We start from the raw sequence: 22020 nt of genomic DNA on the forward strand, positions 1-22020 counted from the left end.
CTCTTGTTGTCATAGTGAGTCGTTGATTGAATTCTTTAGATGCAAAGTGATTGAAAAAGCCAATCAATCCTAAATTTATCAACCATGAATTGTAATTGAATTATCTTGTTACAATAAATTTGAATCGTGTGAGTTCTCCCAATTTGGTAGCTATGCATAAATTAAATCTCCACCATTGATATATTTTTATTGAAAGGCTATGATCAATCTTTCTTACTCAAATTGGTGAGTTTTAAACCTTTTTGCAATGTGGCAATCTTAGTGCTTCCTTTCATCTACCTCACCATCCCGCAGTTTATTCTCCTTCTTAGTCACCACCCTTGTGGGGCCATAGGGTGTGACTTCTAATGATCTCATTGGGTCCACCATCCTTATTGGTTACTATTCTATCCCACAATCATTCCCTTGACATCGAGCACTAACCTTCAAGACCATGGGGTACCTTATACTCTATAGTTTCTACTTGCCTCACCACCCCATGATTTAACTCATTAGATTGCCAATCATTGCATGGAGGCGTAGGGTAAACTATTATTGGTCTCATCCCTTAGCTTCTTGTTGTTACCCCACCATCTCATGAGAGTTGATATGGTTTAGGGTCACCCCATATTGGGTCACATGGTGACCATGACTTAAACTGCTTAAAAAGCACATGAAACATTCCCCTCACTAGGAAACAAAAAGATGGGACCATGTGACATAAAAATTAAAATAATATTTTATGACCCAATTAAATGAGCTAAGAGATAAATAATTTGCCGGTTAAAAGCCAAAAACCTAACATAAGGGCTTGATAATTGAAACGAAACATAAATGCATAAGTCATGACTTAAGACAAGGGTTACTTGGGATTTCCAGTCAATGACAAATTATAACAAGAGGCTCAAAATGAAATGCATAACATTAGGAATTAGACCTTAGGCAAATTTTATTTTCCAGGTAATGATTTTCAGAGGTTGTTTCAAGGACATATTGAGCATAAAATGCTAAAAATTTGACAACTCCAACAATAGGGATACTAGTAAAGAAAATTAAATTATTTTACAAAAGAATGGGATAAGGTAAAGTAAACAAGTCAATCATCATGGCATTATACTCCTTTATCATTAATTTATCTTAAATATATGCATCACAAAATTATCATTATATAAATAATCATAATGCAAAGAAATAGATGATCTAAATTATAAGATCACATCTCCATATTCACTAAATATGACAAATTTAGGATCTCCAATCATATGCTCATCATTTATAGTTTGAAATAGTTTAATAAGATACAATTATTTACTATGTATGTATGGAGGTATAATTAATTATAGATAAAAATCTATTATGACTCACATGGAGGATATCGACATCATATGTTTAGTTAACGGAGATGGATCTTCATCAAATGATCAAGATGCCATAAATGTTCCAATAGATACATCAATACAACAAAAGTTGTACTTGGGAGTAACGTGCTATCAAATGTCATGAAAGAAGTGTCATTATCATGAATTATATACATAAATGACACGAATGCATCTAGGATGCATAGGAAAGTGATAAAAATATCTATAAAATTTTGAAATTAGGGATATAAATAAAAATAATTGAGTACATAGATTATGGAATACCTTCCTATTTATAAGAGGATGTATAAGGAATTGAGAAAATAATTTAAAATACTCGAGATTGGCATTCATACTAGCCATGGAAAAGGGCTTATGAAAATCCAATTTAAATGAAATAAATAAATGAAGAACCTATGAATTAGTGAAAGCACACTAGGACAAGTCTAAAGGTTAAAAAATTAATAAAGAATATCCGAGGTGGGTGAATAACATTAAAGCTCACCATTTTATATGAGAAAATAAATGCACTATATGTTATAGTAATATGTGACCTTGGTCTAATTAAATGATAAAAATAATAATACTAAATTAGATCTAAATAAAAAGGATGAGAATTGAGTAGTTTCATAGTGATATAAATGGTAAGATATTTTTGATGTGGTTTTAATTTGATCTTTGATATTGACTTGTTGGCATATTGAGACATGTGAATACAAGATTGGTAATCAAGATCTAGAAGAGTGGTAAAATCAATGTGATACATTTCTAACAAGATTTGAGCTAATGTGAATGAGACAATAAGATGTGACCTAGTCTGCTTGGTGTTGCCAATATTCCACCACTAGAGTGACCCAAAAAATTATTGCAGATTATAATGACTTGATGAAAAATGGGTTGTCTTGAAACCATATTGGTTCTTGATTTGAAGAAAAGAGAAGAAAAAATACACTTTTCTTAGTCACAATTCAAGCTCTAGGACGATAATGTTCAAGATTACAATCACACTACATAAGTGATGTAAATGAAGATACCTAACGAACTAGTGTGTGATATAGATACTAAAATTTATATGATCTATAATAAATCGTGTCTTTGAATTGGTTCTTATTGCTAACTCTTAATTTTAATGACCTAAGAATGCTTACAAAATACATGTAATTATTGACATAGTTCAAATTGTTTAGCTCTTGAGATGTCAAGATAACTAATATTTTTTTTAAATGTTAGGTTGAGAGTAGGAAATTTTAATTTTAGGTAAGGTGGATTATTCTATGCCATGCAACTTATTTTATATAATAGGTCATGTCACATGGTTTAGTCTTAGATGGACAAATATCATTGATAGGGACTAATACAGACTAGGATATATTTAATGGCAATTGATTAGTAAGATGGCATAAGAGATAATTAATATATTAAATTGGTTAAATTAAAGACAAATGATAATATATATACACCATATTCAATATAAATTAAGGTTTAAAAGTGTATAGTATGGAAGTTTACCCTTCATTTTACACCACTTTGCATAAAAATCCAAAATGCATAGTCCTAGCACATGATTTTGATTGATTGTTGCCTCTAATTCACCAAAATTTTAAATTTACTCTTAAAACAAAAATCTCTACTTAGAAAATTTCTTGAGCATAAATTATTCAATATATCTTTACAAGTCAAATTTATTGGTATATTTCTATCTCAAGTTAGTTTTGCAATGTAAATTTGACCCCTTTTCAAAATTTTAATTTCATATTAGGATAAATTCAAATCAATTTCAACTATTTTTGTGTGTTCACTTTTGCACCAAAAAAATTAAATTGTATGCCTAAGTCATGTATAAAAGGGCATTACCCCAATGCCATTATCTATTATCTAGGATCATTCACTATAATGCCTCTCATAATCACTCGTACCTATTTTATTACAATGATTTACATCAATTGATTGCATTGGTCTCTTTGTTGACAACTTCATAAACTTTAATTTCACATAGTCATTGATTGTACATGTTCTAAGTACATTACCCTAGTGCATGATTCAGATTCATTTGGTGCTCCCACAAATTAATTTTTTTATTTTATATCAAAAATAAAACTTAATCCTTCCTTAAACAATTCATAGATCACAAATTATTCAATATCTCTTCTTAAGTCAAACTTGTAGGTGTAGTTCTAATTCGAGTTAGTTGTCCAATACAAATTTGACCCATTTTTAAAATCCTAATTTCACCTTAGGGTCAATTCTAATTGATTTCAACTAGTTGTTATGTGTTAACCTTTGCACCAAAACTTTTGTGTGCTTAAGTAATGTATAATAAGGACATCATCCCTATACCTTTATCCATTATCTAGGATCATTCATTGTCATGCACTATCAAATATCAATAATAGGAAATCCTTCTCTACTACCATTATGACCACCATGATCACTCTTGTCTATTTCATTATAATATTTTCTATCATTTTTTAACTTGCATCGTCCTCTTTGTCAACAACTTCCAAAACTCTAGTTTCACACTAGGTCATTGAATCAACATTTACATTTTTGTTCAAATCCACGTTATCCTCATTATTTGTGTCATTTATATTTATCATTGATGTTTTAATACTTTTATCAAAATCATTAACTATGGTAAAGATCATAGCATAGCAAGCACCGATTCATTAACACCACCCAATTTTATTGTTATTGGTGTCAATATCAAGTGAATCTTTATTTGTAAGTATAAAAGGCCTATGAATATTAGGGTGAAATCTAAATTCAAATCCCATTTCTATAAATTAAAGGTCAAATATGTAGCCAAAAATCATTTTTACAAATGAAAGGTAAAATGCACAAAACAAAACAACAAATAAGATCACAGCCACAAAAGCATTCACCACTTGACAAAAATGTTTATATGTGGAAAACTCAAATAGGTAAAAACCACGGTGAGATGGGACTCACAAGAATAGCTATCTGAACTCTTTCAAAGTTCGCCCTATTAGGAGCCAAAGCCTGTTAAAGCTTTACAATAAGTCATGTTAAGAACTAATTCTTATTAGGAATCACCCGGTTAAGGGATTTACAAATATGCTTTGTTAGAAGCACAATACCCTATTAGGAGTAACCTCACTGGAGGATTTAAGAATCCAAGCTAATGGACCACCTTGTTAGAGTATTTAATGAGTAACCAAGCTTGTTAGAGCTTACCTAGTTAAGGGATTTTACTTCTGATGTAATGGTTAGAAAACAACATGTTTTCTTGATCTGCCTGAGTAGCACTACATTTGCTTGATCAAATCCTTCTAAGATTCAATCTTCCTTCACTCAAAGTGTAGATCCATTCACTGGTTGGGCAACCACACACTCAACATGTTTTCTACCAATCTTGCCAATAACTTTTACAAACAACTTCATCGACCTTAAATACAAATCAATTAGGTCAGTAACACAGCAAAAACCTAATTCTCATAATTGAGATTACAAACAAGTCAGTTCAATCTTGGCTGTTAGAAATCATGACAATCTCTCCACATTCTTCAAGACAATTTCAACCGCTCCATGATCACCGCTCCATTGGAATTTGTAACCCATCACACGATGTGCATTAAATGCAATCCACTTTGCTCCTTCCCTAGACAAAAAGAAAACATGCCAAACCAATTTGAATTTATCCTCATACAATGATCACACGTGTCTCCATCATTACCACTCATCAAATAATAAACCAACAAACTTGATCGGTTAGGGTTTAACAGATGATAGGGTTTACCAGTTACATTACATAGAAAGGTTTGACCCTTTACACCGGTTCACCGGTTCAACTCACAAACTTTACATACCGGTTACAACATCTTCTACAACTCTCTTCTTACCAGTTACTAGCCAATATAAAAACAACAATATCAACAATAACATGAATACCATTTACCGGTTCAATTGACATCAATGACAACATATCATTAATGCAATCTCTATGCAAAATACCAATAAACTCAAAATGCCAACAGGGACCATGCGACATAAAATTTAGAAGAATATTTTTTGACCTAATTAAATGATCTAAGAGATAAATAATTTGTTGGTTAAAACCCAAAAACCTAACATAAGGGCTTGATAATTGCAACAACACGTAAATTCATAAGTCATGACTTAAGACAAGGGTTACATGGGATTTCCAGTCAATGACAAATTATAACAAGAGGCTCAAGATGAAATGCATAACATTAGGAATTAGAACATAAGCAAATTTTATTTTCCAGGTAATGATTTTCAGAGGTTGTTTCAAGGACATATTGAGCATAAAATGCTAAAAATTTGACAACTCCAACAATAGGGATACTAGTAAAAAAAATCAAATTCTTTTGCAAAAGAATGGGATGAGGTAAAGTAAACAAGTCAATCACCATGGAATTATACTCCTTTATCATTAATTTATCTTAAATATATGCATCACAAAATTATCATTATATAAATGATCATAATGCAAAGAAATAGATGATCTGAATTATAAGATCACATCTCCATATCCACTAAATATAACAAATTTAGGATCTCCAATCATATCCTCATCATTTATAGTTTGAAATAGTTTAATAAGATACAATTATTTACTATGTATGTATGAAGGTATAAGTAATTATAGATAAAAATCTATCATGACTCACATGGAGGATATCACCATCATATGTTTAGTTAAGGTAGATGGATCTTCATCAAATGATCAAAACTCCATAAATGTTCCAATAGATACATCAATACAACAAAATATGTACTTGGGAGTAACGTGCTATCAAATGCCATGAAATAAGTGTCATTATCATGAACTATATACATAAATGACATGAATGCATCTAGGATGCATAGGAAAGTGATAAAAATATCTATAAAATTTTGAAATTAGGGATATAAATAAAAATAATTGAGTACATAGATTATGGAATACCTTCCTATTTATAAGAGGATGTATAAGGAATTGAGAAAATAATTTAAAATACTCGAGATTGGCATTCATACTAGCCATGGAAAAGGGCTTATGAAAATCCAATTTAAATGAAATAAATAAATGAAGAACCTATGAATTAGTGAAAGCACACTAGGACAAGTCTAAAGGTTAAAAAATTAATAAAGAATATCCGAGGTGGGTGAATAACATTGAAACTCACCATTTTATATGAGAAAATAAATGCACTATATGCTATAGTAATATGTGACCTTGGTCTAATTAAATGATAAAAATAATAATACTAAATTAGATCTAAATAAAAAGGATGAGAATTGAGTAGTTTCATAGTGATATAAATGGTAAGATATTTTTGATGTGGTTTTAATTTGATCTTTGATATTGACTTGTTGGCATATTGAGACATGTGAATACAAGATTGGTAATCAAGATCTAGAAGAGTGGTAAAATCAATGTGATACATTTCTAACAAGATTTGAGCTAATGTGAATGAGACAATAAGATGTGACCTAGTTTGCTTGGTGTTGCCAATATTCCACCACTAGAGTGACCCAAAAAATTATTGCAGATTATAATGACTTGATGAAAAATGGGTTGTCTTGAAACCATATTGGTTCTTGATTTGAAGAAAAGAGAAGAAAAAATACACTTTTCTTAGTCACAATTCAAGCTCTAGGACGATAATGTTCAAGATTACAATCACACTACATAAGTGATGTAAATGAAGATACCTAACGAACTAGTGTGTGATATAGATACTAAAATTTATATGATCTATAATAAATCGTGTCTTTGAATTGGTTCTTATTGCTAACTCTTAATTTTAATGACCTAAGAATGCTTACAAAATACATGTAATTATTGACATAGTTCAAATTGTTTAGCTCTTGAGATGTCAAGATAACTAATATTTTTTTTAAATGTTAGGTTGAGAGTAGGAAATTTTAATTTTAGGTGAGGTGGATTATTCTATGCCATGCAACTTATTTTATATAATAGGTCATGTCACATGGTTTAGTCTTAGATGGACAAATATCATCTAACAAGATATTGACTTGTTGGCATATTGAGACATGTGAATACAAGATTGGTAATCAAGATCTAGAAGAGTGGTCAAAACAATGTGATACATTTCTAACAAGATTTGATCTAATGTGAATAAGACAATAACATGTGACCTAGTCTGCTTGGTATTGTCAAGATTCCACCACTGGAGTGACCCAAAAAATTGTTGCACATTATAATGACTTGATGAAAAATGGGTTGTGTTGAAACCATATTGTTGCTTGATTTGAAGAAAAGAGAAGAAAAACTGCACTTTTCTTAGTCACAATTCAACCCCTAGGATGATAATGTTCAAGATTACAATCACACTACACAAGTGATGTAAATGAAGATACCTAATGAACTAGTGTGTAATATAGATACGAAAATTTATATGATCTATAATAAATCGTGTCTTTGAATTGGTTCTTATTGCTAACTCTTAATTTTAATTACCTAAGAATGCTTACAAAATACATGTAATTATTGACATAGTTCAATTTTTTTAGCTCTTGAGATGTCAAGATAACTAATATTTTTTAGAAATGTTAGGTTGAGCGTAGGAAATTTTAATTTTAGGTGAGGTAGATTATTCTATGCCATGCAACTTATTTTATATAATAGGTCATGCCACATGGTTTAGTCTTAGATGGAGAAATATCATCGATAGGGACTAATATAGACTAGGAGATATTTAATGGCAATTGATTAGTAAGATGGCGTAAGAGATAATTAATATATTAAATTGGTTAAATTAAAGACAAATGATAATATATATACACCATATTCAATATAAATTAAGGTGTAAAAGTGTATAGTATGGAAGTTTGCCCTTCATTTTACACCACTTTGCATAAATATCCAAAATGCATAGTCCTAGCACATGATTTTGATTGATTGTTGCCTCTAATTCACCTAAATTTTAAATTTACTCTTAAAACAAAAATCTCTACTTAGAAAATTTCTTGAGCATAAATTATTCAATATATCTTTACAAGTCAAATTTATTGGTGTATTTCTATCTCAAGTTGGTTTTGCAATGTAAATTTGACCCCTTTTTAAAACTTTAATTTCATGTTAGGATAAATTCAAATCAATTTCAACTATTTTTGTGTGTTCACTTTTGCACCAAAAAAATTAAATTGTATGCCTAAGTCATGTATAAAAGGACATTACCCCTATGCCATTATCCATTATATAGGATCATTCACTATAATGCCTCTCATAATCACTCGTACCTATTTTATTACAATGCTTTACATCAATTGATTGCATTGGTCTTTTTGTTGACAACTTCATAAACTTTAATTTCACATAGTCATTGATTGTACATGTTCTAAGTACATTACCCTAGTGCATGATTTGGATTCATTTGGTGCTCCCACTAGATTAATTTTTTTATTTTATATCAAAAATAAAACTTAATCCTTCCTCAAACAATTCATAGATCATAAATTATTCAATATCTCTTCTTAAGTCAAACTTGTAGGTGTAGTTCTAATTCGAGTTAGTTGTCTAATACAAATTTGACCCATTTTTAAAATCCTAATTTCACCTTAGGGTCAATTCTAATTGATTTCAACTAGTTGCTATATGTGTTAACCTTTGCACCAAAACTTTTGTGTGCTTAAGTAATGTATAATAAGGACATCATCCCTATACCTTTATCCATTATCTAGGATCATTCATTATCATGCACTATCACATATCAATAATAGGAAATCCTTCTCTACTACCATTATGACCACCATGATCACTCTTGTCTATTCCATTATAATATTTTCCATCATTTTTTTACTTGCATCGTCCTCTTTGTCAACAACTTCCAAAACTCTAGTTTCACACTAGGTCATTGAATCAACATTTACATTTTTGTTCAAATCCACGTTATCCTCATTATTTGTGTCATTTATATTTATCATTGATGTTTTAATACTTTTATCAGAATCATTAACTATGGCAAAACCCTTGCTCTTGCTGCTCATCTATGAGAATTGCAAAACCCTCGCTCTGCAGGAAACTAAGCGGATTTCCGCTTCCCCAGGTAAAAGAAAGATGGAAGAGGGAGAAACTAGCAAGGAGAAGGCGTCATCCAACAAGAAAAGGAAAAGTGCCCCCGGGTTGGAAATAGAGGACATTGTCAAGGAAAGAAGTGGTATGGAGACGGACGAATCTAACGGTGAAGATAGCAGGAAAGAAGAGGAGCTGGGCATCGAGGAAGAAAGTGGAGATTTTGAGCTTGGTCAAGATAGGCCTATTCTAAGCAATCACCCTGGTAAGGACAATAGCCATCTGATGGAAGAAAAGACTCCCAAGGATAATGAGGAAATCGAAGTTAAATCTGAGAAGGAAATAAACAAAGACCTGACTGAGGAAAGGGATAGCAAGGATAAGGAAAGTGCTGGTGAGGGGCTTATCCTGGATAATCTCAAGAAGCTCTCGGAGGCCAGAATGGATTTCGATAGATGAACCTACGAAACCCTGAAAAACCTAGAAAAGAAAGGGATAAATTTGGATAAAAAGAGGGAGGATGAAAATAGAGAGCATATTAATTGGAAGCAGGAAATGGAGAACAAGGTAAAATCGCTGGAAGAGGGAAAAGAAGCAATGAAAAATCTGATGGGAGCTATCCCAAGTATCCTCTTTGTTGTCACCAAAAACCTGGAGGACATCGCCAAGGTCTTTGACCATACTCCTAAACCAGTTGTGGATCTTGACCTGGAGGAGGAGACCATCCAGACTGGAAGTGGTGATGCTACCCCGGCGGGCGGGATTGCGAAGAGAACCAGGGCTAGTATCAAGAAAGTTGTGGCTGCTGTTGCTAAGGACCCTCCCAACTTCAAAGACAACATCAAAGAGCTGCAAGAAATTAGCAGCACCCTGGCTAAAGCCTTGGAAAAAATCTGATTCCTGGATGGCCTGCTGGCTTTTCGGGGCTTTTGTGGGTTTTCTTTAGTTTTTCGCTGGTTTTTTCTTTTTGGTTATGTTCATCTCTGTTTCTCGTGGCTTTGCTATTTAAGTCTTGCTTGTAAAGGGTTTCAGGGCCCCTTCAAAACCTGCTTTTTCATTAATCAAAAACTATGGCAAAGATCATAGCATAGCAAGCACCGATTCATTAACACAACCCAATTTTATTGTTATTGGTGCCAATATCAAGTGAATCTTTATTTGTAAGTATAAAAGGCCTATGAATATTAGGGTGAAATCTAAATTCAAATGCCATTTCTATAAATTAAAGGTCAAATATGTAGCCAAAAATCATTTTTACAAATCAAAGGTAAAATACACAACACAAAACTAGCCTTACACAAATTTTGAGAACAACCCAATTTTATATTTTATTACTTGACTTCCGATACAATAAAGTTTAAGTTGTTATGAGATAAGGTTTTAAATTTTCTATTAAAATAATAGATACCAACCTATTGAAGTCACAATCAACCATGTCTTTTCTCTCCTCATAGTTTCCATATTTAAAAATCATATCACATAGTTTGTCACAACTCTTTATTCCAAGTTAATTGATTTATTATCACTTATTTACATTTAATAAGTTTGGATAAAAACAATTGTAATGTATTAGATAAATGATACTAAAATTGAAATGTCAACTCATAATAGTTTACTATGAAATATATAAATGCTTTTACTATCATAACTTATAATTCATGACAATTTATGTACAAAGATTTCTACTATGTAAAAACTATTAATGTCATAACTTACAACTCAACAATTTACTATTGAATATACACATAATTTTAAGGTGTAAAGGTTTTTTTATTAATATCTTATAACTTAGATTGACGTTTTGTTAAACTTACAAATACTTTTAATATCATAACTTACAACTATGTCAAAAATATAAAGACTTCTAACCTAAATTAATGGCCACATAGATGCCATCAAATCAAATGATTTTAGTTTTTAATTTGTCACTAGAGAATATTTTTCTCTTGTCTTATGCTATGTGAAATGGAGAAGGATGTGAGTAGCATCTTGTAGGATGGAGAAGGATGTGAGTACCACCTTCTAGGCGTGCCTCCCATCCCTTTCTATAACTAGGAAAAAAATCATTCGCCATTAACACTTTGTTATTATACTTTGTCTTATTCACTTTTCAATTTGAGTGTGAGAAGTAATTGATTTCGAAAAAAGTAAAAATGATGTGACTAAACTATTATCAATTACCTTGCAATTTGGAGCTACTTTTCCCTTAATAAAGTTTATATTCCTACATCTCCACTTTAATATACTAAATTTCTTCATGAAACTCATTTCTTTTGGTGGTTACACCATTTCAAAATATAAATGGCTTATATTTTGATGATGTGTTTGTTGTTACTTTTGAAAATATATATATGCCAAATTGCCAAATGTATTTGGGTTAGGAGGCCAACAACTCAACCACAACGATGTGGAAATTATAATTAAAAAATAATGATTTTGAAAGTTGTTAGGAATTAAAATATTAGTTAAAGAAAAATATTAGTAAAGAGTTAAAAAAGGAATGAGAAGATAAGGATGGATTATTTCAATGCATGATGGGTTTGAATTTTAGTAATTTTATAATTTCATAAAGATTAACATAATTTCATAAAAGATGATTTAAGTTAAAATGGAATTGCTATAGTCTATCTTATATATTACTGTATTTTTTACTGATATTTATCTATATCTAATATAGCAATATTTTGAATTTAAAATTTGGACCATTTCTCAATTTATGCGTGTCATCCTTGTGTAGGGATCATGCTAATCTTCGCTGTATTGTTCCAATTTTATCGGATGTCTTCAAAGAGACGGATTTAAAATTTGATATTGATAATAAAATTAATGAAATTAAAATTGAAAATTTGTGATGGTTCAAAATTCGATGATGGAAATATATTGTGATAGATGTTGAAAATTAGTTTGGAAAGATGTAGATTTTTAGTGCTCATTGATGGGAAGCTTTTAGATTCTACAAATTATTCTATCATTGCTCACATTCACCTATTCGAGTTTGAAATTGACCTTTATGAGTGTGGATATAAACTCATGTATGGATTTGAACTATACCTCACATAGCTAGAATATGGTGGATTGTGGGTGGTTGTAGTTCACTTCATCCCAATTTCTAATGATCCATAAACCAAGGTAGATATTCCACATGTGTATTCATCAATATATAGGTTCAAAAGAGAAGTACTCAATGCACTCAATCTATTTGTAATGCATGCACTCAAGGGAAGCTTAGAGCAATACTCAAACATGGAAAGCTAGACAATTATGTGATCACACATAATTGCAACACACAAATATAACTAGAGAAACCTTAAATCAAGGAGAAAACTCCAAAAAGAGTTAGAAATGCTTCTCATTCTACTATATGATAGTTGTTACAAGTGTTTTACATGCCTAATGAACTAATACAAGAGCATCTTCATGGCAACTACCAACTTCCTACATCTACCTAGTATCTTAGCATTAATATATACTTTCAACAACCTATGAATTATAATAATGGGGTGACCAACAATGATCAAAATACACATGAAATGGATTGAAACAACTATCTTCCCATCAATAAGATGGACTACAACCACCTTAGATGATTTCCATGTCTTTCTCAATATGAAAAGGCTTCTTATGAACTTCCTACAACCTCTTGAATGCGCAAAGGTAGGAAGTCATTAGCTAAACTAGAAGTTCAAACAACAAATGGTCCAAATTCCTACTCATTATCCACATAGAGATGAATTTTTCACTTTGCCAAGGAATGTTTGTCACTTCTAACAAATTTGTTACGGTTAATGACTAGTCATCAAGGTGAAATCTATTCACCACATGTACAAAGCTATCAATGTGGGAGATTACATGCTTTCCAAATCTTAAAAAAGGATTTTCAAAGGTGTCTTATTCCATTTCTAATAATCGTCAATCTCTTCCATTTCTAGTTTGCTCTAATATGATGACAAATTCCTCATTTAAGCTTTCTTAATAACACTCTAATGAGCTAGGACAATTAAGACCTTGATCTTCATAAAACAAACAAAATTCAATCAAATAACTATGCACCCCTACATACGCACTCTCAAACATGATGTACGCGATAACCAAAACTACAAATTAAAATAATAATTATTTTTAAGATTTGTAAAAAGAATAGAAACACATAAATAAAATAAAACATATATCTTTAAGTGATCAAGATTGCATAATCCCTAAGATGCTCCTACATCATTATGACACCAATTTTTGGATTATGAAAGATATTTGTTTAACCTATAAATGTTTTGCATCCTAATCATCATTAAGTATTCATATTATGAATCTAATAATCTATCATAACACTTTGACCAATCGGCATCATAGTCAAATTTATTTATTCGTATTGCTTTATCATGTTAATTAAATATATATAACCTCTCATAAAGCTCTTTTCTTTTAAATAAGATCTCATATTTATTCTTATTACTTAATCATGTTCTTTTCCTTTAAATAAGATCTCATATTTATTCTTATTACTTAATCATGTTAATTAAATATATATTACCTGTCAGAAAGCTCTTTTCCTTTAAATAGAGTCTCAAATGGCTTCAATATCTTAATCGTGAAGTTATTAATAACTACTATTATTTATAATCTCGTACTTTTCCTTATTGTAATGGTGGGCCGCACACAACATACATGCAAGTCCGAGCTTTCACACTAGCACATCAAGCTTCAAACTTATCAATAGATTCAATTTACTTTACGAAAACATCACACAAAATACAAATTTTATACTGTAAAATAACAATTTCAAACAATTCCTTAGTGAATTTGTGCCCATAAAAGCTCAATGTAATTTTCCCGCCCGCATTATTTCTGGTCGGTTCTCCAGTTTATGGAGAGGTTATCGTGCAATTCATACTGGAAGTGGATACATACAGTTGACCACTCTAAAAGAGGCCACATAGTGGAGGATAATTCAATGCTCACGGAGAATCCCGCTGGCGGCGGTGGTGGGACCTGTTCATAAGAAGAATCCCACGGGAATCGTTATCACTTTTGCTGGTTCAAAGCGAGATGAATCTTATGGACAGCCTGTCACGTAACGTCGGAGTGAATTAGGGTTTAGATCTCCTTTCCCACTGTGAGGTGTACCTACGAGCCCTTCTTATATCTGGACTAGAGTCTTCACTTGTACACCACGAGAGTCGTTATCACTTTTGCTGGTTCAAAGCGAGATGAATCTTATGGACAGCCTGTCACGTAACGTCGGAGTGAATTAGGGTTTAGATCTCCTTTCCCACTGTGAGGTGTACCTACGAGCCCTTCTTATATCTGGACTAGAGTCTTCACTTGTACACCACGAGACAACTGACTTCGAGCCCTGCAACCAAGGTTAGCACGAATAAATTTTGTGTTAAGAGTACTAACACCAAGGTGTTTTACTGTTAAATGTGTGTTTCCCGCATTTTTTTAATAATGGGTTATAGAGTATGATTCCAAATGATACATTTTTTCACTGAAGCACTATCAATCATAAATACCCATTACTTGGTTTTCTGGTTTTTCCTTTTTGGGTGTTGCAACTGCAGTAGGATCCTAGAAACCGTTTGTATTGAGCCGTTTGTTGTTGTGTTTGGTACGGAATGGTTTTGAAAAAGTTTACAAATGGGAAAATAGTAAGATATATAGAACTGGGAGTTGGATGTGTTAGCTGATCTGTCACAGAATTGTAGTTGGTCTTCTGAGAGTGAAATTTGAGAGGTTAGATTTTGAAACTGGTTGTATGGGATCATGTTGCTAAGTATGGAGGAATTGTGGACTTGGGAAGTTTAAAGACTTTGATCTAATTGTTGTTGTTTGTCTGTGAATAGGTGGTGGAGCAGAGATGGATTCTTATGATCACAATCCTTCGGAGCTAGAAATGGGTGGAGGACCAGTCAAGCGGACCAGGAATGGTGATAAGGAGTCCGGTGGCCCTGATCGGGATAGTGCATGGGTAGAGAAAAATGAAGAAGATGAGAAGGATTTGAGTGTTGAAAAGTTGTTTGAGAGCAAGAAGGTGCCTCCATGGTGGGAGCAGATCACATTTAGAGGAATGTTTGTGAGCATGTTGATGGGTATCATGTTCAGTATAATTGTCATGAAATTAAACCTCACTACAGGGATCATTCCTTCTCTGAATGTTTCTGCCGGCTTGATTGGATTCTTTTTCATGAGAACATGGACAAAAATGTTGGACAAAGTGGGTTTACTCAAAACTCCATTCACAAGACAAGAGAATACTGTCATTCAGACCTGTGTGGTTGCTTGCTATGGCATCGCATTCAGTGGTACGTCTCAATTGCTTGAGTTTATTGATTTCTTTGTTATGATATGCTGTGATTTGGGTTATGGATATCATTTTCAGGATCGTGTCATATTTTTAATGGGTCATTCCTTGAATGGCCAATTTCTTATCATTAATCATTTCTAATGTTTTGTAGGAGGATTTGGCACATACCTCTTGGGTATGAGTAGAAAAATGTATGTGAAGGCAGGAGGTAGTGCTACTCCAGGGAATTCCGCCAATGACATAAAGGACCCTAGTCTTAGCTGGATAATAGGTTTTCTATTCACTGTTAGTTTTATGGGTTTACTTGCTGTGGTGCCTCTAAGAAAGGTAATACAGTTTCATGTGAAATTATAACAGGAGAGAGTCAATTTGGCTTTGGATTTGGCTTTGACGGTCGCATTTTTTGTTTTTAAACTTGCAGATAATGGTGATAGATTATAAGTTAACTTATCCCAGCGGCACAGCAACTGCTATCCTCATCAATGGATTCCATACACCTCAAGGTGACAAGATGGCCAAGTAAGATCATTTTTATTTGAAGGTGGCAATCAATTACTGTGTATTTGTTATTTATTGGATTGAGAGAATTTGTTTAGAAAATGCAATCTGCTTCTCAAATACTTTTTCCTGGAGAACAAAATTGAATGAATCATTTTCAGTGTGAAGTCGTCTTAAATGGTGGATCTGAACCCAGAGCAGCCATAGACCTTAAGAAGACAGGGCATAGATACATACCAAAAAATAATACTGCAGACAAGACAGTAAGTACAATCTAAGACACCTTAATGTTTGTTTATATCACACTTTTCCCCAAACAAGGAAGGGATCTTCAACCAAGAGAAGAAGTATACGGAACCCAAAAACATATGTCTAAGTAAATTGAAATTATACGAGTGTTCACAGTCTATTAAAGTTCGTCAATGGATTGAGAGGATTAAGTAAAAGCAGCAGGAAATATTCATCGACATCAAAATTAGATACTTATCCTGAACATAGTAGAATAATTCTGGGAAAATTTCCCTTATAAGGTGTGTTTTTAAGGGCTCAAATACACGGCTAAAAAAATTAAAATAATTTATTTCTTTTTACGGGAATAAATCTTGCTCGTCGATGGAAGAGAATGGCATGGGCTAATTAAGGATTTGGAAGTAGTAGATGCTGATAAAGAAGTGGCCAAAGAATCCTAATACATGTCATATGTTGTTTCTGGATAATATATCTGGATTTGATTGTACGAATGTTTTTCTTTATGCTCTCTTATTCTGATAATGGATCACAGAGTATAATCCAAAATATTGATGAAATCTACTAACTTCGAACCTAATTCATGTCAAAAAGCTGTAGTCTGCAGCTATGTTGGAAAGTTTCCAGAGAAGCTGTATTCTGCAGCTATGCTGGAGAGTTTCTAGAGGATCTGTAGTCTGCAGCTATGTTGGAAAGCTACCAGATGGGTAGATCTCGAGTTCTAGTTATCTTGAGTACGATATAATCATATAAGTGATCCATAGGCCCCCTGCACTTAAAATCTAGCTTGTCTAGTTACTTTGCTAGCTTCCATATGATCTTGGAGTGGTATTTATATTAAATTGGAGCTGATGAAAATAAGAATGATCTACTTGTTCTGATTGTCCAGTCTAAATGTTGGCGAGTAAACAGGTTTTTGCTATTCAGCTTTATTATAATATAGATAAAATCTTGTTTTAGAGTATGTATTTTCGAATTCTAACTAATATCTAGGGATAAATGGGAATTAAAATTAACATGTTATTTGAGCAAGCTTGTAAGGACGTTGAGTTTAGACTTACAAGTGAGAATGAACTGAATGTTGCAGGAAGCAAGTGAAAAGCCTTGGACAATATTTTGCATTCAGCTTTCTTTGGGGATTTTTTCAGTGGTTTTTTACTGCGGGAGATGGCTGTGGTTTTGTAAACTTTCCTACATTGGGATTGAGAGCTTTAGAGCAAAGGTAAGTATTAGAAACAACATTTTCATTTCTGGTGTGGCTAATTATTGAAGATTAGAATGGCTATTGCTGTTTTATTTATTAATTATGGCACCGTGCACTGCAGATTTTATTTTGATTTCAGCATGACATATGTTGGAACTGGGATGATCTGTCCTCACCTTGTAAATGTATCTTTGTTGTTGGGAGCAATCATGTCTTGGGGTCTCATGTGGCCCCTAATTAAGAACAACAAAGGAGACTGGTATACAGCCTCTGATACCAGCATGCAGGGCCTTCAAGGCTATAAGGTGTGCAGAACATGCTTACAGAGCTCTATTCAATATACATTTTTAATCGTGTTTTTGTGCAACTAGTTTTATTTGGATCTAACATTAGACAACTCAGAATACCCAATAGCAATGCATTTGATTACAATCATTATCATGCCATCTAGGATCGCTCTTCAAGCCCCCTGTAGATGGGTCCTAAGGAGGCTGATTCTTTTGCAACTCCGATGTGTTCCTTGAAATTTGATAGTACCTTAGGATGTTTAACTGCTGTTTACGATGTAAGAAAACATGTATATAGTCCACACTTTAGATATGATATAAATGTCACAATTATTGGAGTACCAGAAATTTACAACATGGTGAAACCACTATGCTACAGAAGCGTCATTGACCTGAAAATAAGACGTGAATTGGACCATATTGCTGCAAAAACCACTTCAATTTTACTTGTATAAATTCAGGAAGGTCCCTCCATATTAGCCAGAAATTTTGATTAAGAACATTCTTAAAAATTTAGTTGTTTAAAAGTTTGAACAAGCTGTTTAGATTGATTGACATACATGATTATCTTCTCAACTGTTTTTAGCAACATTGTTATCCTTCATCTTTTATATCATTATCTTTTCAAATGTATTATGATTATCTTGTATTTGTTTATCTGTGGTTTCCTGTATGCTGTTCTTCAAACCCAACCTTAATTTGGTCGGTTATTTTATTGACCATAGTATTGAACTAATAATTCAAGTTTGTATACTGTCATGTCTAATGATCAGATGTTTTTTTTTCCCAAACAGGTTTTTATATCCATTGCTCTTATTTTGGGGGACGGACTCTACAGTTTCATAAAAATCCTATACATAACTCTGAGCAATATGTATGGTGAATGGAAGAAGAAAAAAATAGGTCAGACAGAGATTCCTGTAGTGTCAACCAACAATGATGAGCAACGAACAGGAGAAGCAGTGTCATATGATGAGCAGCGAAGGAACGAAATGTTTATGAAGGACAGAATTCCTCTGTGGGTTGCAGGATCGGCATACATTGCTTTGGCTGCCATAGCCATGGGGATCATCCCAAAGATCTTTCCTCCTGTAAAATGGTACTATGTCTTAGTAGCCTACACATTTGCACCAGTGCTTGGTTTTTGTAATGCTTATGGATGTGGGCTCACGGATTGGAGCTTGGCCTCCACTTATGGGAAATTAGCACTGTTCATATTTGGAGCTTGGGCAGGTAAGGACGATGGTGGAGTAATTGCAGGTTTAGCTGCATGTGGTGTAATGATGTCTATAGTCAACACAGCATCAGATTTGATGCAGGATTTTAAGACTGGATACCTAACGCTCTCATCACCGAGATCTATGTTTGTTAGCCAGGTTATCGGAACAGCAATGGGGTGCGTAATTGCACCTTCCACCTTCTGGCTATTCTACAAGGCTTTCGATGTAGGAGGTGATGGTGAATACGCAGCTCCATATGGGTTGATTTACAGAAACATGGCCATTTTGGGAGTTGAAGGATTTGGAGCCCTTCCTAAACACTGTCTTACTCTTTGTTATTGCTTCTTTGCATTCGCCATTGTAGTCAATCTGATCAGAGACCGTGTGCCAAAGAAAGTATCTCAATATATTCCTCTTCCAATGGCCATGGCTATACCGTTCTACCTTGGGGGTTACTTTGCAATTGATATGTGTGTGGGCACTACCATAGTGTATATATGGCAGAGAATAAACCGCAAGAGCGCTGATATCCTAGTTCCTGCTGTGGCTTCTGGTCTCATATGTGGAGATGGCATATGGACTCTGCCTTCCTCTATTCTTGCTCTTGCTAAAGTCAATCCTCCTATCTGCATGAAATTCCTGTCGAGAAAACAAAATGTTAAGGTTGATGTCTTTCTAGGAAGCTAAGTGGAAGCAATTCAATACTACAGAATCAAGTGTGATCTAGGTATGTATATAAATATATATAATTAAAATAGAAGCCATGGATTTCGTACTCCTTGAAGGGAAACCCTTCTGTTGACAATTGTAATATGGTTTCTAAATTTTTCACGAAAAAGTACTTTGGTTGAGTTGAGTGTCTGGTAACAAATGTCAAATAACAAGAAGCAACAGTTTGTTGGATAAGAATTCGAAGTGTTGTGTTTCCACATTGTTTTCTGTTCAAAGAATGAGATCCACGTCTAATCACATCAAATGAACATGATTTGAATTTACATGGGAACATTCCAGCTGCTTAAATTTAAGTAGAAATTGTACATAAGTAATTTATGAAAATATGGGATAAGCCTGTAAAAATCAAATAAGACTGCGGAAGAAAGTCGCTATTTACCCAAAACCAGCTGTATTCATTTATTGAGATTCCATCTTTAGATCAATGTTCATATGATATTTGCATTAATATGTCACTGATATTCCATTTTAGATGTGTTAATTTGTTTTTTCAACTTTAAGGGCTTGATTTTGCCAATTCGCTCTGAAATTTGAGGTTTCAAGTATGCTAGCCTCTTGTAGATTATAATTTGATGTTAGACTCTGAACATTCTTTTTATGGTCAAAATTTTCGGTGTTTTGGACAAAGATATATTATTGAAATTGGACTATATTTAAAGGATGAACATTAAGATACCTCTTGTTTACTCATCTAGATTCATCCTAGATCTATATGTGGCATCAAATATCTATTAAAAGATCAGGGGAAAAGGCTGTTTGGTTAAACCGTATGTTACCCTGAGTTTCCGGGACGGGGGTATGTGTTTCCGGGACGGTGGTTTTTTTTGTCAATTTTGGGAACAGCTAGGGGACAGCAAAGGGGACAGCTATAAAAAAAAAGGAAAAATTAAAATTTATAGGGAAATTTAAATATTCATATGAAAACATGGATAAATCATGCACATATACATTATAGAACCTTAACAGATAAGAACTAGCAGAGTTCTTATGCCAAATTTGTGTTAAATTGAGAGTCAAAGTCAAATTGCTTATATAATTCATTGTCAAAATTCACTGTCAATATGCAGAATTTATGGGCACGTCCCCTAAGAGTCCCCTGCCCCCGGGACGTCTCCAGGACGGGGACGCTTGAAAAAAATACTGGGGACGCATCCCCGGGTAACATAGGTTAAACCCAGTTTCAACCTAAATTCTTTCATTTCAGGTGGATACTATTACCAAGGAAGGTATCTGTACAATCACCTGCAGCAATTGTTGAAAAAGTAATGCCTTTGTTCTTCACTAGGTTTTGAAAAATTGTATGGGGTTTACCAGCTTTGCAGCATGAACGTGTTATTCCGGACTTCATACCAAATTAAAGGCATTCAAAGCTGATGAAGAACAGAGGCATTCCTCTTTCGCTACAATCACCTGCAGCAATTTTTGAAAAAGGAATGCCTCTGTTCTTCACTAGCTTTTAAAAATTTGTATGGCGTTGCCAGATTTGAATGCCTTTAACGTGTTATTCCAGACTTCTTACCAAAAGGTCACAGTAACATCATCAATCCTAATTGCATTATCTGCCATTATTCATATGCCCTATCGAGAAAACATATTTGGATCACTGATATTTCCAAGAAATTTTTAAAAGATTTCATGAAAGCTTAAAAGCCTAAACAAACTGGTACTAAACCTGAAACCAGGAATTAAAAAGTCACCATATTCAATATTTTGTAACGTACTAAATTCAGTTCAAGCTAATGCTATTACAACACCATGTGTACATCTTTTGTAGTGTTCAAGGTGAAATTTAGGTTCATTCTATGGTCGTTTAAATTTGTAAAACCATGAAAAGAGTATGGTTTAGTGATTTTAATGGAAAGAAAGTGGAGTACAAAAATACAGTTTGCTAACTATATATGATTAGCGCCCATAGTTGCTCATCTATTCATTTTGACTTCATTTTTTTATTAGAACGTGTACAATGTTTGCTTCTTAATGTTGAAGGAATCAAGTAGATAACAAATAACACTGATTATAGTTAAGGACATTTGATTTCATTTGATTTTTAGTCTTTTAATACATTTGACTTCATTTTACTTTTAGTCTTGTAATTATACTAACATACTTCTATTTTTTTAAAAATTGTAAAATATACAGAGAGATATCAAATTAAATTATAGACATAAATAAAAGTATACAGCTATTAAATAT

At 33.0% G+C, this 22020-nt stretch overlaps 1 protein-coding gene and 1 non-coding gene across 3 annotated transcripts; one reads left to right on the forward strand and one right to left on the reverse strand.

Annotated features, from left to right (window-relative positions):
* Positions 1–12030: 12030 nt before the first annotated feature.
* On the reverse strand, positions 12031–12133 carry LOC131066862 (U6 spliceosomal RNA). The gene has a single exon (XR_009111739.2). It is a non-coding gene; the product is annotated as a U6 spliceosomal RNA (small nuclear RNA).
* Positions 12134–14531: 2398 nt separating this feature from the next.
* Positions 14532–19946, forward strand: LOC131066844 (probable metal-nicotianamine transporter YSL12). Of its 2 annotated transcripts, none has more exons than XM_058001710.2 (7): positions 14532–14700; positions 15180–15638; positions 15792–15967; positions 16062–16159; positions 17472–17606; positions 17710–17893; positions 18670–19946. In XM_058001710.2, exons 2-7 carry the CDS (start codon positions 15194–15196, stop codon positions 19780–19782), a joined length of 2151 nt encoding a protein of 716 aa, XP_057857693.2. In that variant the 5' UTR covers positions 14532–14700; positions 15180–15193; the 3' UTR covers positions 19783–19946. The 2 variants fall into 2 exon arrangements, with proteins under 2 accessions (XP_057857693.2, XP_057857692.2); XM_058001709.2 differs by lacking the exon at positions 14532–14700 and adding an exon at positions 14774–14944.
* The last annotated feature ends 2074 nt before the right edge of the window (positions 19947–22020 follow it).

The sequence above is a fragment of the Cryptomeria japonica genome, chromosome 8 (assembly GCF_030272615.1).
Source record: "Cryptomeria japonica chromosome 8, Sugi_1.0, whole genome shotgun sequence".
Classification (NCBI taxonomy): Eukaryota; Viridiplantae; Streptophyta; class Pinopsida; order Cupressales; family Cupressaceae; genus Cryptomeria; species Cryptomeria japonica.

Bases quoted from the DNA above. Each gene is read 5' to 3' on its own strand.
- LOC131066844 (XM_058001709.2), top strand. From the start codon at position 14,809: ATGATACATTTTTTCACTGAAGCACTATCAATCATAAATACCCATTAC. The intron at 17,607-17,709 runs GTAAGTATTAGA...CGTGCACTGCAG, and splicing joins TTGAGAGCTTTAGAGCAAAG to ATTTTATTTTGATTTCAGCA. The intron at 17,894-18,669 runs GTGTGCAGAACA...TTTCCCAAACAG, and splicing joins AGGGCCTTCAAGGCTATAAG to GTTTTTATATCCATTGCTCT.